The sequence below is a fragment of the Otolemur garnettii genome, unplaced genomic scaffold (assembly GCF_000181295.1).
Source record: "Otolemur garnettii isolate 467f Iridium unplaced genomic scaffold, OtoGar3 scaffold00272, whole genome shotgun sequence".
Classification (NCBI taxonomy): domain Eukaryota; kingdom Metazoa; phylum Chordata; class Mammalia; order Primates; family Galagidae; genus Otolemur; species Otolemur garnettii.
In genome coordinates this window covers 335,972-353,506 of record NW_003852667.1, presented here as the reverse complement: position 1 = coordinate 353,506, position 17,535 = coordinate 335,972, and the positions used below count along the sequence as shown (strand labels likewise).

General features: G+C 39.6%; 1 protein-coding gene across 8 annotated transcripts in view; it reads right to left on the bottom strand.

The window, feature by feature from the left end:
- Positions 1-17,535, bottom strand: part of ARHGEF9 (Cdc42 guanine nucleotide exchange factor 9) — a 290,995-nt gene that overhangs the window by 78,616 nt on the left and 194,844 nt on the right. For all 8 annotated transcript variants that reach the window (XM_012813510.1, XM_003802991.3, XM_023508746.1 and 5 more), the window contains one exon: positions 12,788-12,919. In XM_012813510.1, the coding sequence (XP_012668964.1) occupies positions 12,788-12,919 (132 nt within the window). The remainder of the gene's footprint in view (positions 1-12,787; positions 12,920-17,535) is intronic.

Genomic DNA, 17,535 nt, shown 5'->3' with positions numbered 1-17,535 from the left:
TCTCCTCAAAATATTCTCCAAAGCCGATTTCTTCAAGAGTTTTTCATGAGCTCTCTTCTAGTATATTTATTGTTCCATGTCTTAAGTTTAAATCTTTTATCTGGTGAGAATCAATTTTTATTAATGGTGAAAGGTGTGAGTTCAGTTTCAGTCTTCTATAGGTTGCCAGCCATTTCACTCAGCACACTTTGTATTTCCCCCATTGAATAATTTTGATAGGCTTGTCAAAGATCAAATTACAATAAGTAACTGGGTTCATTTCTTAGTTCTTTATTCTGGTCCATAAATCTACCTCTGTTTCTGTGCCAGTGCCATGCTGTTTTGATCACTATAGATTTATAGTATAGCCTGAAGTCTGGTAACATGATACCTCCTGATTTGTTCTTATTTCTGAATAATGTATTTGCTATTTGAGGCTTTTTATGATTCCATATAAAACTAAGTACTAATTTTTCATGTTCCTTAAAGTATGACAATGGTGCTTTAATAGGGATTGCATTAAAAGTGTAGATGGCTTGGGTAATATGAACTTTTTTTTTTTTTTTTTGTGACAGAGCCTCAAGCTGTCCTCCTGGATAGAGTGCTGTGGCATCACAGCTCACAGAAACCTCCAACTCCTGGCCTCAAGCAAGTCTCCTGCCTCCGCCTCCCAAGTAGCTGGGACCACAGGCGCCCGCCACAACACCTGGCTATTTTTAGGTTGTAGCCATCATTGTTGTTTGGCAGGCCCGGGCTGGATTCGAACCCGCCATCTTAGGTGTATGTGGCTGGTGCCTTGGCCACTTGAGCCACAGGTGCTGAGCCGGTAATATGGACATTTTAATAATGTTGATTCTTCCCAGCCATGAGCAGGTTATGTTTTTCCATTTGTTAACATCTTCAGCTATTTCTTCTCTCAGAGTTTCATTGTTTTCTTTATGGAGTTCTATCATGTTCTTTGTTAGGTAAATTATGAAATATTTCATTTTCCTTGGCATTGCTGTAAAAGGAATAGAGACCTTGACTATAATTTCAGCTTGACTGTTGTTGGCATATATAAAAGCTACTGATTTGTATTTATTGACTTTTTATACTAAGACACTGCTGTATTCTTTGATCACTTCTGAGTTTTGATGTTGAATCTCTGGGATTTTCCAGGTATAGGATCATATCATCAACAAAGAATGAGAGTTTGATCTCCTCTGACCCTATTTGGATACACTTGATCACCTTCTCTTGCCTGATTATGATGGCTGAGACTTCCATTACTATGTTGAATATCAGTGGAGATAGTAGGCATCCTTTCCTCATTCCTGATCTGAGTGGAAATGTTTTCAATTTCACACCATTCAGTATGATATTGGCTGGGGGTTTGCTGTAGATGGCCTCTATCATTTTAAGAAATGTCCCTTCTATGCCTATTTTTCTTAAGTGTTCTGATCATGAAAATATGCTGGATATTATGGAAGGCTTTTTCTACATCAATTGAGAGAATTGTATGGTCATTGCTTTTTTTTTTTTATTTATGTGATGTATTATATTTATAGAGTTGTGTATCTTGAACCAGCCCTGTAATCCTGGAATAAAACTGACTTGATCTTGGTGTATAATTTTTTGATGTGTTATTGAATTCTGTTTGCTAAGATCTTATTGAATATTGTTTCATCAATATTCATTAATGGTATTGGTCTATAATTTTTTTCTTTGTTGGATCCTTTGGATATCAGGGTGATATTTGCTTGATAGAATGTGTTGGGAAGTATTCCTTCTTTTTCTATGCTTTAGACAATTTTATATAATACACATACTAGTTCCTCTTGAAAGGTTTGACAAAATTCAGATGTAGTCCCAAACTTTTCTTTTTTTGGAGATTTTGTATTGTTGATGCTATTTTAGTGATTGATATAGGTGTATTCAAGATTTCTAATTCTTTTAGGTTGAGTCTAGGAAGGTGGCATGCTTCCAGGTATGGGTCTATTTCCTCAGATTTTCATATTTCTGGGAATAGAGATTTTTGTAGTAAACACTGAGGATTTTTTGAATTTCTGAAGTGTCTGTTGTTATTTCTCCTTTATTGTTTCTGATAGAAGATGATATTAGAGATTTTACTTTTCTGTTTCTGATTACGTTGGCCAAAAGTTTATCGATTCTATTAATGTTTTCAAAAAGGCAACTTTTTTTAATCTTCTGAATGATTCTTTCGTTTTTAATTTCCTTTAATTCTGCCCTAATTTTGGTTATTTCTTTCCTTCTGCTGGGTTTGGGATTAGATTGTTCTTCCTTTTCCAGTTGCTTGGGATGATCCATTAAGTTGTTGGCTTCCTTTTTTTCTGTTTTCTTTATGAAGGCTTCCAATGCTATAAATTTTCCTCTCAGGACTACCTTGGCAGTATCCCACAGGTTTTGATAATTTGTGTCTTCATTATCATTGTGTTCCCAAAACTTGGTGATTTCCTTCTTAATCTCACCTTTCTCCCAGCTATCATTCAGCATAAGGTTATTTAGTTTCCATGACTTTGTTTGAGTATTAAGATTACTATTGCTGTTGAGTTCAAATTTTATTCCATGGTGGTCTGAGAAGATATAAGGAATAATTTCTATTCTTTTAAATTTTCTGAGGTTAGACTTGTGTCCTAGGATATGATCTATTTTGAAGGATGATCCATGGGTTGATGAAAAGAATGTATGTTCAGTTTTATTAGGATGAAATTTTCTGTAGAGGTCTGTAAAGTACATTTTCTCTAGGGTCTGTTTTAACTGTAATATTTCTTTGTTTAGTTTCTTCTTGGAGGATCTATCCAAAACTGCCAGAGGGGTATTAAAATCTCCAACTATTATAGTGCACAAATATACCATGTTGTTTATTTCCATTAGGGTTTGCTTTATAAATTGAGGAGAATTCTGGTAGGGTCCATAAATGTTAATTATCCAAATCTCTTTTTGTTGTGTGTTACCCTTGACAAATATGTACTGACCACTCTTATCTTTCTTTCTTTCTTTCTTTTTTTTTCTTTTTGCAGTTTTTGGTCAGGGCTGGGTTTGAACCCACCACCTCCAGCATATGGGGCTGGCACCCTACTCCTTTGAGCCACAGGCACCACCCCTCTTTCTTTATCTTTGTTGCTTTAAAGCCAATTGTGTCTGCAACTAAAATTGCAGCCCCTACATTTTTCTAGGTTACATTTGCCTGTATTATACAAGTCCATCCCTTCACCCTGAGTCTATTTTTATCCTTTAATGTATTCTTGTTTATAGCAGATATCCAGTCTGAGTTTATGTGTCCAGTCAGCCAGGTTGTGTCTCTTTAGAGGATAATTTAAACCATTCACATTGAGAGAATTGATAAGCCTGGTTGTTTTGGGTGTCCAGTGGACAATTTTAATCCTTTCACTACTGTGGAAGTTGGGTTTTCTTCAGTAATTTCTGGGTAAGTTTACTTTGAAGGTAGAGTATTGTGCTGGTCATTGTGGAGAATGGGTCTAAGAATATAATGGAGAGCTGGTTTAGTTATGGCAAATTTCTTCAACATGTCATTAAAGTATTTGATTTCAGGCAGCACCTGTGGCTCAAAGGAGTAGCGCACTGGCCCCATATGCCAGATGTGGCAGGTTCAAACCCAGCCTGACCAAAAACTGCAAAAAATAAAAAAAAAGTATTTTATTTCTCCATTAGAAATGAAACTCAGTTTAGCTGGATACAGGATCCTGCGCTGAAAATTTCTTTTTTGTTTGAGGAGATTGAAAGTCAATGACCATCCTCTTCTGGATAGAAACATTTTGGGTGAGACATCTGCAGTCATTCTGATATTTCTCCCTTTGTAGCTGATGGTTTTCTTACGTTTGGCTACTTGCAGAATTTTATCCTTCCTCTTAACTTTGGAAAAGTTAATCACAATGTGTTTAGGAGATGCTTTATTTAAATTGAATCTTGCTAGGGTTGAAACTGTCTACTATCTGAAGTTCTGTATCCCTTGCAATGCTTGGGAAATCCTCCTCCAAAATCTCTTGTAGTAGAGCTTCTGTACCTTTAGGAACATCCTCTTCTCCTATGGGAATTCCTATAAGAGAAATGTTTGATCTTTTGGAGTGATCCCACAACTCTCTCAGGGAATGATCAGTTTTTACTCTCCATTTGTCTGCCTCTTTGAGATTTGGGAATGTTCAAAAGCATTGTCTTTAGTTTAAGAGATCCTTTCTTCCACCTGGTCAATTCTATTACTGAGGCATTCTACTGTATTTCAGAGCTCCTCAACTAACTTTTCATTTCCTTGCGCTCTGCTATCTCTTTTCGCATTATTTCCATATCTTTGATGACTTTCACTTTGAATTCATTAATTTCTTGGGACAACTTTAGAATTCAATTACTATATTTTCTTCCATTCTATTTATCTTATTTGACATGTATATTCTGAATTTGATTTCTGACATTGCAGCCATTTGTCTATGCATGGCATCTTCAGTTGTATCTCCTTTGTCATTTCTTAGGGGCGATTAATCTACTCTGGTTATTTATCTTGCCAGAGTTCTTCTGTTGAATCTGCATCATGTTTGTTTTCCACTATTTGGCTATTACAACTTGTAGGGTGAGATTTAATTAGGATTCCCAGGTAGTAGAGATAGCCCCTTACCAAATTGCTAGGCTTTATAATTGTGGCTTATCTCCTACAACATTACAAATGCCCCTTTCATAGTTTTGGCCAGAGATTCTGAGGACCTACTTGGTGACATAGCACAATGTAGCTCTGTTTTGATATCAGCCAACTTCTACCCTATCCTAAGAAGCCACAGTATTAGGTTTAAATATCACTGGTGAAAGGAAACAAACAGCTTTGGTGCCCATCCCCCATCCTTCAGTTCTTTTCTACTATGGGACTTCAGTCAACCTCAGAATGTCCCCAAGTGGACAGCCCCAGACACGGTTTCCAACCAAATTATCTCAGGCAGTGCAAACCCTACTCAACAGATAGGGTTTCAAGGGTCTCCAACAGCACAACTGGAGCCAGGGATCCAGGCCCCCACCCACCAGACTCAGTCCACACTGCTACCTGCTTCTCTGCTCACAGGCCCAGTCAGAGCCAGGGGCCATGACCCCACCCACCAGTCTCAGTACACACCCAGCAATCCTCTGCTTGCCAGACCAGTTGGAGTCAAGGGACCACATTCCCATCTGCCAGTCTCAGTCCACTGCCTGGCAAGCCTTTGTTCACAGGCTCTGTGGAGTCAGGGTGCCACACCTTGCCCACAGATCTCAGTCTTCACCCAGTAAGCCTCTGCTCACCAGTCCTGCTGGAGACAGGGGACCACACCCTTGCCCATAGGTCTTGGTCCACACTCAGCAAACCTCTGCTGGAGGATTCTGTTGGAATCAGTGGACCATACCCTTGCTATCATGTCATAGTGCACACCTATCAAACCTCTGCTTGCAGGCCCAGCAGGGGCTGGGGACCAGCCCTTCCTGCCAAACTCAATCTATATGAAGCAACCACTCTCCCATTGTGGGTGCTGTCAGAGCTAGGGGTTCTGTACCCCATCTCACCAGACACAGCCTAAACCGAGGGTCAACACCACCACTGGCTGGGCATAGTCATAACCAGGGGACTGTTCATCCTCCCATTGAGTATGAGTTTCTTCCCACACCTTTTTTCTTCCCCCTTAGTCATGGATTCTGTCTTAATGGTTGGCAGTCTACACTATGCCCAGATCTCTCAGGAAAAGACCAACACTCTGTGCTCTGCATGAGGCAGTTCAGACCACCATGCAATGGTAGATGGGTGGACTGGGAGTTTGGACTTGTGGGGGAAAACATCTGTTCAATTTTATGCCTGGTGGGGTGGTGTCTAGGTTCATAAGGGGACCTCCCTACAGAAAGAGACCTGGTGTTTAGTGGCTCTTTCCAGCAAGGTAAAATGAGAGGTCTTTTTTTCCCCCACTCACTGTCAGCTAGCTCAGAGAGGGCCTCTTGCTTGGGGGAGAGGGATCCTGTCCTCCAGTTGATGGGCTTGTTTGTTTTCCTGAATGCTCTCACTTGGAGTTACAGCTTGCAGAACTTCTTTCTTGGTTCAGCTCCCAATCTTTGGCTTCATAGAGTCTAATTTCATCCAGTTTTTCTCCCTTGGGTCAGGAGCCTCTCCTGAGTGTTGCTACTAGTCGGCCATCTTCCCAGAATTCTCAGGCCTGAGCATTCTTAATTCTATGCCAGAATTTCATAGCCTGTAAAACTGTGTTTGACAAACCTAAGAATAGTGCTCAACCTCCTTTAGTTCATTTAAATTTTCCAAATAAATACTGTAAGTTAAAATAAGCTAAGCAAGAGGGATTCGGAATATATATATATATATATTTTTTTTTTTTTTTTTTTTGCAGTTTTTGCCCAGGGCTGGGTTTCAACCCACCACCTCTGGCATATGGGGTCAGTGCTGTACTCTTTTGAGCCACAGGTGCCACCCCAGAATATATTTTTTTTAATTTACACAGCTACCCCACTGTTCTTGTAAATTCTATATACCCTTTCAGGGAAGGGGTGGTATTTGCCAAAAAATATTTGCCACCCACTCACCAAAATAACAGATGCACGAGGTCTTAGTAATATCTACTACCAGGATCAACCACACCTCTTATTCCAATCCTTTCAGACTTCAAGTTCAAATTCACACGTTCTTCTTCCCCAAGGAAGCTTTCCCTAATGGACCCCACCAGCCCAAACTGATGTGGCTTCCCTTCTTCCAAATTCTAAGAATAACTGTGAAGACCCTTACAACTGTGAAGACCCTTACATACTACACACTCAACACAGTTAGCCACCATGCTGCTGAGGGGTTTTACTTTCATCTGATTATTTAGGCTCTTCTCAGCACTCTGCATTCTTTGCATTCAAAGATTACATTCAACACTCTGCTGCATTCAGGTGTTGTTCAGAGAAGAGAAGCTGAAAAAACACCAGAGGTTTTTTCTAGTCATCTTGTGCACATGGGAAGGAGATAAAGCCCCCCTGAGTGCTAGTGCCTCTGGTACTGCTGGGAACAGGCAGCCCATATGTCACTTAATAATGGTGATCTAAGTGCCTTCATAGGAACATAATGAGTAGGTGCTCAAAAAGATGCTATTTGGATTATCATAACTTCCCTCACTAATAAAGTTTATCATTTATAATAAAATGTCAGGCTTCCTCCTTTTCCTTTCTGCTAATTCAATTTGGAGGATGTTAAGGGAGCTAATGATACTCCAAGCAGGTCCTAATTGTTTGCAGACAGACATCTGGCTCTGGACCTATCCCCATCCCTGACATAATTAAAATAACTCCAGGTTATTTCAACTTGGTTTTAATGGGTATTTCTAGGGTTTAGTAAGATACTGCAGGACATTTTGTACACATGGCAGAAACTGCAATCTGTGGAAGCAAAACGTTCAGGATTGCATCCTTCTTTACTTTTGTGTCAGTAAAGTCCTCCCTTCCCACATATAAGGGACCCTGGTCACTCTCCTGTAGCCTTGACAACTCTTGTTTTTCCCCCAGATGTTAGGTAAGACACATGGGCTGAGACTGGGTTTATTTTGCTCACTGCTGCATTCCAGTATCTAGAGTGAATGTTTAATAATCATCACAAAATAATAAATAAAAACAATAATAGCAAAGATGAATAACTAATATATTATACGCAAGGTCCGGTCCTAAATGTTTTGCATTTATTAGCTTAAATAATCCTCACAATGATCCTCCAATGTAGGTAATGTAATAACCCCGTTTGATGAGGAACTATAGACGTAGTCAAAAAACTTGCCCAAGAATAAAAGCTACTAAGTATCAGAGCTAGGCTCCGAATTCAGATTATCCAGCTAGAAAAATCTGTGCTTTTATTTAACCAATGTGCTATACTTCCTTGAAATAAAAAAGTGCTGAATAAATTATTAGTAATATAGAATATACAATAATTGTATCAATAGCTAATATTTACTCAGTACTTATGTGCTTGGCATTGCACCTGTATTTCATTTAACCCTCACAACCTCCTTTCCTTCTAGATACCATCATGGTTCTTATTTTGTAAATGAGAATTATGAGGACAAAAAGTTTCCCAGGGTTACACTACTCATGAGAGAAAGGAGATTGGCACCTTCTAGTCCAACATTCTACTTGTGTTCTTACATCATATGCCACTTCTCTCTCACTGTTTCACATGGTTCTCTCCCAAAGCCGCCTGAGATAAGTATTATTATCAATTTAGCTTTACATTGAGAAAAAATAAGAATGAAGTTAAAGAACTGGCCCCAGGTTAGACAAGTTAGAATGTGACAGAGTACTAGTATAGAGCATAGTACCCAGGTGTTCTTGTTTTAAATCCCATCTTCTTTCTGCTCTATCCTTATCACTGTTGCTATTGTTACATTTGTGAGTTGTCCTAAATGTCTCATTCTCCAAGTCTGGCCCTTTAGTACAAGAAGAAATGATTCTAATGCAGAAACCTCCTTGAATAGAAGAAGTCTTCTGGCCAGCATCATTACATGCTGTTCAGCTCTGATCCACCAGAATATAGTGAAAGCAGCAGGAATACAAATAAGTTATGACACAACCATGTCTAGAGTGGCAACACTGAGGACAGAGGAAGCAGAAAAAGCATGTTTGGGATAACTGCAGGGCTGCAGGAACATCAATGGATTATTCAAAAAAGGAGATTTACTCCTTACCATAGTAAATAATGAAAGAGGGAGAAAAAAGAATAAAATGTTAGAGCTTTATAAATAAAGAAAAAAGTTTCAATTTGAAATATCAATAAAAAAGAAAAGAAAGTGAGAATAATTACCTATAAATAAGAATAAAAGGTATCCCCCCAAAAGCAGCAAAAGAATTTCCAAACATCCTATCTAGGATGCCTTCACCCTGAGAAGGACATGTTATGGTGAGAGGTAGCTAGGCAGGAAGGATGGCACATTTCCTGCCTAGAAACATTCAAGGCTGAGCATATATTGGGGAAGGAGGAAGTCAGAAAAGGCCTGGTGGGGAAGGAGGGAAAGAGGGACTCTAGGAATCCTCAAAAGGCTTTACAACTTCATCAGCTAGGAAGACCCATCCTCTTGTTCAGCCTGAGGCCAAATAACAGCTCTACCATCCAGGATTGCTACAGTTTCTCTATGCCAGTTACCTTCTAGAGATACCAGCTGCTATGCACTCTCCTTCTCTATGAATCTCCTTTTCTGATTAACTCTCTCAATCCCTGCTAGGGTCTCATGTGGTAGTAGTTTCTCTGCTTCCCACCTGAGTAGAAGGGTACAGAGACATGGGAGGGCAAGAAAGGAAGATCATAATAGAGTAAGAGGAAGACGATCCATTCACCCTCTTCTAATTGTTTTTCCTTCTCTCAGTACATTAAAATCTATTGGTTAAAAAAAAAAAAAAAACTTCACAACCACATTCTTCCTTGGAACCTTTGGAATCCAAAGAGCCTGGAACCTCTTCTCCTCTTTGCTACATAGAGTCAGACACAATAAAAGCACCAAAACACCTCACTACCCAGAGGTGGCAGGTTCAAACCTAGCCCCAGGCAAAACTGCCAAAAAAGAGAGAGACTCACTTAAGCCCAAGAGTTAGAGGTTGCTGTGAGCTGTGATGCCACAGTATTTTTCCCAGGGCGACATAGTGAGACTCTGTCTCAAAAAAAATAAAGAAAGAAACAAAGAAAGAAAGAAAAGAGAAACTGTATTTAATGGGACATGACTAATCTTAGGGGTTTAATGTTGAACCTTTGTGATCACTGTATCTCTTTCTAAATGTTCACAAAAAAGCTACCAATATTATAGAATTCTGATAAGCTCAATGGCAATAATGACATAGAAGTTGAGCAATATGGAATCTGGAGCCATGTTATCTGGATTCAATTTCTGGCTCTATCAATTACTAGCCATGTATCACCTTGGGAAAACTACCTAACTTCTCCATATCTCACTTTACATATCTTTAAAATGGTAATAATAATAGTACCTACCTCATAGATTTATTGTGAAGATTAAATGAAGTTAATGAAATAAAGTTCTTAGAACAGAAGCATAGAGACACTTAATAAATGTTAATTCATTACCATTTTATTGTCATTCTATATTTTCCAGATTGTATTTTTCTGCTTTGAAAACTAGCACATTCTCCTATCTACAGTATTCTTACAGATCTCCCAGAACAGAAAAGCAAAACAGTCCTCAAATAATCTGTATATGGCCTGCAGGCCACAGGATGGATATCCCTGCCACAGCAATTCCTCTGGGGGTATCTTAAAATTATTTAAGTGCTCCTGGATATATATATATATATATATATATATCCTGGATATATAACTTATAGAATTATTTAAGTGCTCCTGGATATATATATATATATATATATCCTGGATATATAACTTATAGAATTATTTAAGTGCTCCTGGATATATATATATATCCTGGATATATAACTTAAATTCTGTTCTACTACAAGCCCCATGAAGGGAGAGATTGTAGTCTAACACAGAACAGAGGCTGGCACAGAAGAGGGCCTCAATAAATATCCCATGAAGGAAAAATTTAGAGCCATGAAATATTTCTCCTAACAACCTTGGATACTTTGGGGTTTGATTACCTTAGTGAGGTTTATGCTCTATTTCCCTTGAGAAAGAAGGAACTTAAGTTCCTCTGTTTAACAGTAAAGCAACCATCTGCCTCAAGAAATAGGTTGCCAGGCTATCAGTTATATTTTTCTTCTTTATTTGAACTGATCTTTAAAAACATTAGTGATATTTCTTAAGTATTTTTAAAACTGACTCATCCTAGGATCCATGAAACTATTTTTTGTCACTTCTGTTAAATATTATATGTGAATTTGTATTATTATCTAGCCACTTGCTAGATAGGGACCCTTGTCTCCTTTAAATTTATGAACTCATCAGAAAGCTTAATATAGTCACATTTGATTATTCACCTTTATTACCTGCTTTCTTCCTGGTAAAAAGGATTACTGAACTTTTGGGAATGCATTTACCTTGTATGCCTGAGGTGAGTGAGAGCCTTGCTTGACTTACCCTAGTCCAGGCCCTTCTCCTTCCTTTTCATTGTTGATTTCCTTTGTCAAAGGAATCTTCACCTCCAAGAATCCTTTTCCATTCCTCCCAGCTCAATCTCAAGAAGAGTGCCTTCTGTAGCAATAACAAAAGGTCCCCCACAACTCAAAATATCTGTCTCCTTGCCTACTTTCTTTTGGCCCCATGATCATTTATCAGAAGTTAACTCCCTATCTGCTGAATAGAAAAGACTTATTATGGATACAAAATGTAAATCTCAACACTAAGATCAGATAGTTTTAATGGTCTTTGAACAATTAGCCTATAGTTGCTCATGCTTTGGGAAGCTAGTGTGAGGAAGATCTAGGTATACTTTGATCCTACTCAAAAGGCTGAGAAGGAAAGGGAAGACCCAGGTAAGTTAGTAAATCCAGGTTATAGGCTGGATTTGCTCTGAGAAAAAAGTCTATGGGTTCTTGCTAAAAACAAGGAAGCACCCATCTGGGGGAAACTGTCTGCTTCAAGGATTCTCTCTCTCTCTCTCTCTTTTTTAATCCCTGTTTCCTGCTTCCCCTATCCTGCCTGTTTGGTTGGTCTGAACCCTCAGCCCTGTCTTAACTTACTGTCTTCTAGTAGCTGGCTTAAGAGTTGATTCATCACTCTATCTTGATACTCCACTTTCCCTTGTTTCCTAAATTGAGCCTAGTATTAATCTTGTTTCTTACCCTTTATTCCTAGCCTCTGCCTTACTGTTCTGTGTCTTGGCCCTGTCTCCTATATCCACTGCTTATAGAACCTTGTCTTACATTATACTTAAAGTAGCCCCACCCTTTCCTGGCAGATAGCATTGTTTGGGATGGGGGACCCTAAAATAAACCAGGTTTCTAATTGTTTGCTATCTCTATGACTAGTTCTGAGCATGAACATACTTTAGAGGGGGGGAAGAATAATCACATAACTTCTAGTGACAGGACAGTAAATTTGGAAAGTGACTCTAAACACTTGGTTCCTCCCTCCTCTTCTACTTTTCCTGTTCCAAAATTTTCCCCAGCCAGTCCTTATAGCCCAAACTTGTCTGAACTACCTATCTTTATTTAGGAAGGAGATGTGAGGAATAGTATTCCATAAGGAAGGATCACATTGAAAGCACATGCTTCTCTGTCCATTCCCATCAAGGAGAAGAGCCCAAGAAGCCAAAATTCACAGAGTTATTGAAGGGTCAATGATAAGAACAAGACCTCTCCTCAAATGGATTACAAAGAAGGGAGGATGGGTGAGAACATGGCTGGGAGTTGTGGGAAACCAATGCACCTTGCATGGGAAATGGGTAGAATAATGGGGAAAATCCGTATTACACAGGTCCCTACCTTTCAGGGCAAAAATAAGAGACCCTTTGTTGATGACTTGGATATGAAGGGGCCATTTGGCCAGTACCATTAGAGTAGAAATGAGGAAAAGTGCTTGTTTACCAACTGGTATAGAAATATTTCAATGTTTTAAATAACTGGTGCAAATCAAGTGGCTATTAGCTCTGGATAGAAGGGACTGAGAAAAAGCACCATGAGAGTCATGAAGGTAAAGAGATACAAAGACAGAGGTTCACAGCCCACAAGTCAACATTGTCTGTAATACTCATGCCACACTAGTGTTCCTGATACAAACTGTTGCCAGTCTCCTGTCTGTTTTTCCCCCAATAGCTTTTGCGCAATCTGTTGAGAGCTTAGGTATGACATTAAGGGGCTGGTACACCATGGTGCCCATCTCGCTCAGGGAAGAAGGTGGCATGGTTACCTTCTTACAGAGGACCATCTGGTGGTCAAACAGGAAGAAGACCCGCTGCTGATTGCGGCCATAGGGCTGATAGATCCAGGCCATCTCCCCAGTGTAGATCAGCTCCGAGCTCCTGTCTAGGATGTCTTCACCCTGAGAAGGACATGTGATGGTGAGAGGTAGCCAGGCAGGAAGGATGGTACATTTCCTGCCTAGAAACATTCAAGGCTGAGCATATATTGGGGAAGGAGGAAGTCAGAAAGGGCCTGGTGGGGAAGGAGGGAAAGAGGGACTTCTAGGAATCCTCAAAAGGCTTTACAACTTCATCAGCTAGGAAGACCCATCCTCTTTTTCAGCCTGAGGCCAAATGACAGCTCTACCACCCAGGATTGCTACAGTTTCTCTATGCCAGTTACCTTCTAGAGATACCAGCTGCTATGCACTCTCCTTCTCTATGAATCTCCTTTTCTGATTAACTCTCTCAATCCCTGCTAGGGTCTCATGTGGTAGTAGTTTCTCTGCTTCCCACCTGAGTAGAAGGGTACAGAGACATGGGAGGGCAAGAAAGGAAGATCATAATAGAGTAAGAGGAAGACGATCCATTCACCCTCTTCTAATTGTTTTTCCTTCTCTCAGTATATTAAAATATATTGGTTAAAAAAAAAAAAAAAACTTCACAACCACATTCTTCCTTGGGCTATTATCCAAAGAGCCTGGAACCACTTCTCCTCTTTGTTACATAGAGTCAGACACAGAAAAAGGACCAAAACACCTCACTACTAACTACTTCAATTCTACAGAGTTTTCATATGTGTCAAATGCCAAGCCAGACTTGGCCCCTGTCCTCAAGGAGGTTACGTCTCAGTGGAGAGTAATACAGGTACACTTATAACTCACGGAACCCAAGGCAAACCAAACCAAAGCTCATGGGCACAGGGTTGAGTGTTCCAGGGCCTATGTAATAATGACAACAAAGAGTGGTTTGCAGGATACAGAAGAATAAATATTTCCCAAACACCTATACGGGTTAGACATTGTGATAGATATAATACTTTTACTCTATTGCATTTGAACCTCACAATAGCCATGGGAGTCGGATATTCTTGCTCCCACTTTACAGTTCAAGATACAGAGAGATCAAGTGATAAGCCAAGGTTGCCCAGCTAGATAGTTACAGATCCATGATCCAACTCCAATCTGAGCAGATCCAGAGAGTATGCTTATCCTTTCCACTGTATTATACTGTTTCTAGACCAAAATCTCACTGGCAGACCAATCCCTTTCTCTCTCCAGGTCACATATTTCCCAGATAATAATGAGGTGTATGAGGATAATTTTTATGGTCTCAGCCCTGATATTCTGATGCTAATGTCACAGCTTTCCATCTAAAAGCTTCAAGGCAAAGTAAGAGATGGGGACCATTGAATCCTCCCATAAATAATCAGAAAATACAGCCCATGCAGTGTGGTAGGCCAGAGGAAAGGGCATCTGGAAATGGTGATCTTCAGCATACTACTTTTTTCCAGTCTAAGGGAGGGGAAGGAAAGGGGGAGCTCTGTGGAATTGTTTTCTAATAAAATACCCTGAAAGAAGCTCAGAAATACAGCTGTGACTCCAAGCTCCATCTCAGGATTACCCAGCAACAAGGTAAATACTCCTTTTAGAAGGTATGATATATTAGCACATAATCTTTGGAGGCCAAGTGTTGAGAGAAGAAGCCCTCAGGGTTAGGGATCAGTGCACAGCTTTCCTGTTAGGGGGATGGGAAGCTGAGTGGTACCAGTTTACCACATCTAACCCTAATGCAGGGTAGGAAGATATACCACAGTCTACTTTGGATATGTATGAAATGAAAGAAAATCATAAAAGTGGACTGTGCCATAAAAGATGGCTAAGATAACTTTTAAAAGTACCACTAGCTAAACTGCAGATGATCAGACCAAGAGAATTACTCAATGTTATCTGGTTCACACAGTATATCAACCAGAGTCACTCTGATTCTATTTTAAATACTTGCCACATGTTAATTCTAATAAGCAAGAAAACTTGACAAAATACACCTCTATGTTCCCCCAACTGACTGACCCTGAATAACACACATATTCTTTTCATACTTCCATTTCCTCATTTCTAAAGTAGGGATAATAGTACCAACTTCATTTTGGTATTGTGAGAATTATTAACACATACAAAATGCTTAAGGAAGTACACCTTGAGTAGAAAAAGGCTAGAATAAAGAGGAAAATTTCTGTATCACAAAGGCACCTACTTGTCAGGGCAAAAATAGGAGGCTCTATATAAGTGATGGTTATTATCTTAACTATTACTGTGTGTTTTAGATGCTATATCTTGTCTCTTATTAATACAAAAACCCAGTAAATGATACACTGTTATGGTCCCCAAACCAAGGTCAGTGATATTGGAAGCAATTTGCCGAAAGGGGCAGAAATCAGACTCTCTAAAGTTCATGCTTTTAACCAGCATACCACACTAAAATGATGAGCTCCCTGCCAACCCAGTGGAACAATCAGCTTCATGGAAGATTTCTGAGGTGAATAATTCCAAAAGACCTGTGTTCTAGGTTCAATACTTCTACTGTGTCCTTGGAAAGTAGATTAAATTTTCAAACTATTTCCTCATTTATATAAGATAATATAACTGTTCCTATTTGACCTGTTTTACATGGCTACTTGAGAGCATGATCAAATCTGTTTATGCAAGAGAAAGAATCCTCTCATTTTTCAGAGCTCTTAAACATACATCCTCTGCCCCACTAGTCCTACACATCTCTTTGTCTTGCCCCCGAAAGTGAAATCCTTTCTCACTGCCCCCCAACACAGGGCTTCTGTTCCACTGTACTCCTCTAGAATTTTGCTTACAATGTTTATTCTGCTAGGAATGTACCTTTCCTTACTAGATAGCCAAGGCCACACCTCATTTATCTCAATATTTCCAATGCCTAGCACAGAGCCTGGCATAGAGGAGATTCTCAAAACATAGATCTCCTAGTGTCACATATTTTCTCAAAATCCTCCAGGGGACCTCATTTTACTTAAAATAAAAGCCAAGGTCCTATGATGACATGATCTGACCTCTCATTGCTTTCCTGATCTCATCTGTTCCCACTATTCCTCTATTCACTGCACTATGGCCACTCTGACCTCCCTATTGCTTCTTGAGTACACAGTCCCTATTTCAGGTCCTTTGTGTGTGCTCTTCCCTCTTCCTAAAAGGTAGTTCCTCATGAAAGCCACATGGTTTGCTCCTTTAGTTATTTTCTCAAATGTTCCCTCTTCAGGTAGAAGCCCCATCACTCTCTAGCCTGTTGTCCTACTTTATTTTTCTTCATAGCCACCACCGCTACCTGACAATATATATTATACATATGTTTGTTTATCTCCCTTTCATTGATATAAATTCAATGGAGATATTTGCAAAATATAGGTATTTGCAGAACCTATACTGGGGTCTGACACTATTTAGTAAATGAATCAGTGGGTGTTGAGTGAAATGTGGCTACGAAAAACTACCCAGATATTCCTTGCCAGCTTTCACCTTCTTTCCCTGGGGCCAGAACCTCAGAGAAGAAGTTTCACCCCATTCTAATTTATTCTAATTATAATTAACCCCATTCTGCCTAAATTTGCCCCATTCTAATTACGGGCCAAATGATGTGGGGCTGTGGCCTAAGGAGATCCAGGGAAAGAAGGACAAGAAAAATGCCATCCTTTTTATCCAGTGTGTTTTCAGTGTCGCCTACTGACAGGATGTCAGGGAAATAAATTCATCCAGCCCTACATTTGATCTTCTAGTCTCAGAAATATGTTTAATCAAGCCAGCTTAGCTTTTAAATAGATGTGGGGTTTTGTTTGTTTTGTTTAGTTTTTTGATACAGAGTCTCAACCTGTGGTTCTGGGTAGAGTACCAAGGTGTCACAGCTCACAGCAACTTCCAACTCTTGGGCTTGAGCAATCCTTTTGCCTCAATTTTTCTATTTTTAGTGGCGATAGGGTTTCACTTTTGCTCAGGTTGGTCTTGAACTCGTGAGCTCAAGCAATCCATCCGTCTAGGCCTCCCAGAGTGCTAAAATTATAGGCACAAGCCACTATGCCCAGCCTTTAAATAGATGCTTTTGCTACCTGCATCATGTTGGGTTTTCTGTTCCTTCCAATTTCTTTCAATTCAATCATCCAATGGTAAACTGGAATAGGCCTTTGGTTATTAATTACCCAATAAGGATAGGAGGTAAAGGGTGACACAAAGAGGAAAGCACAACCACTCCAAATCAAGCTCCCAAATATTGGGTTTCTGCTAAAATTCTCCAGAAAAAAAAGAAAGATTAAAAAGAAGATGTCAGGGGTATGTTCCTTTCCCTTCCTTTCATGTGGATTTAATGAGTGTGAAAGGAGGCAAATTGACAGCTCAACCAAACCTCAGCTTCAGAGAAATCAGAAATGGAAATTTCCCAGAAACTATAGTATTCTGGAATCAGGTTCTTCTCCTTGCTGCTCTCCTAAATTGCTGTAATGTACTGATTGCTACCTAGAGGGATGGGTGATACTTTCACTCATCCATTTATTTTTCAGGAAACTTGGGGGATGGGGCAAAAGTAGGGGTACTTTAGGAACTCCTAGTCCCCATATATGGTAACTGGAGTTGGGCACATTTTCCTAGAATATTAATGGAGTAAGCTGAGGCCAAATTCAGGCCCTGACATAAAACAAGATTTCTTTCTCTCTAGCTCTGATTTTTTTTTGGGGGGATGGGGG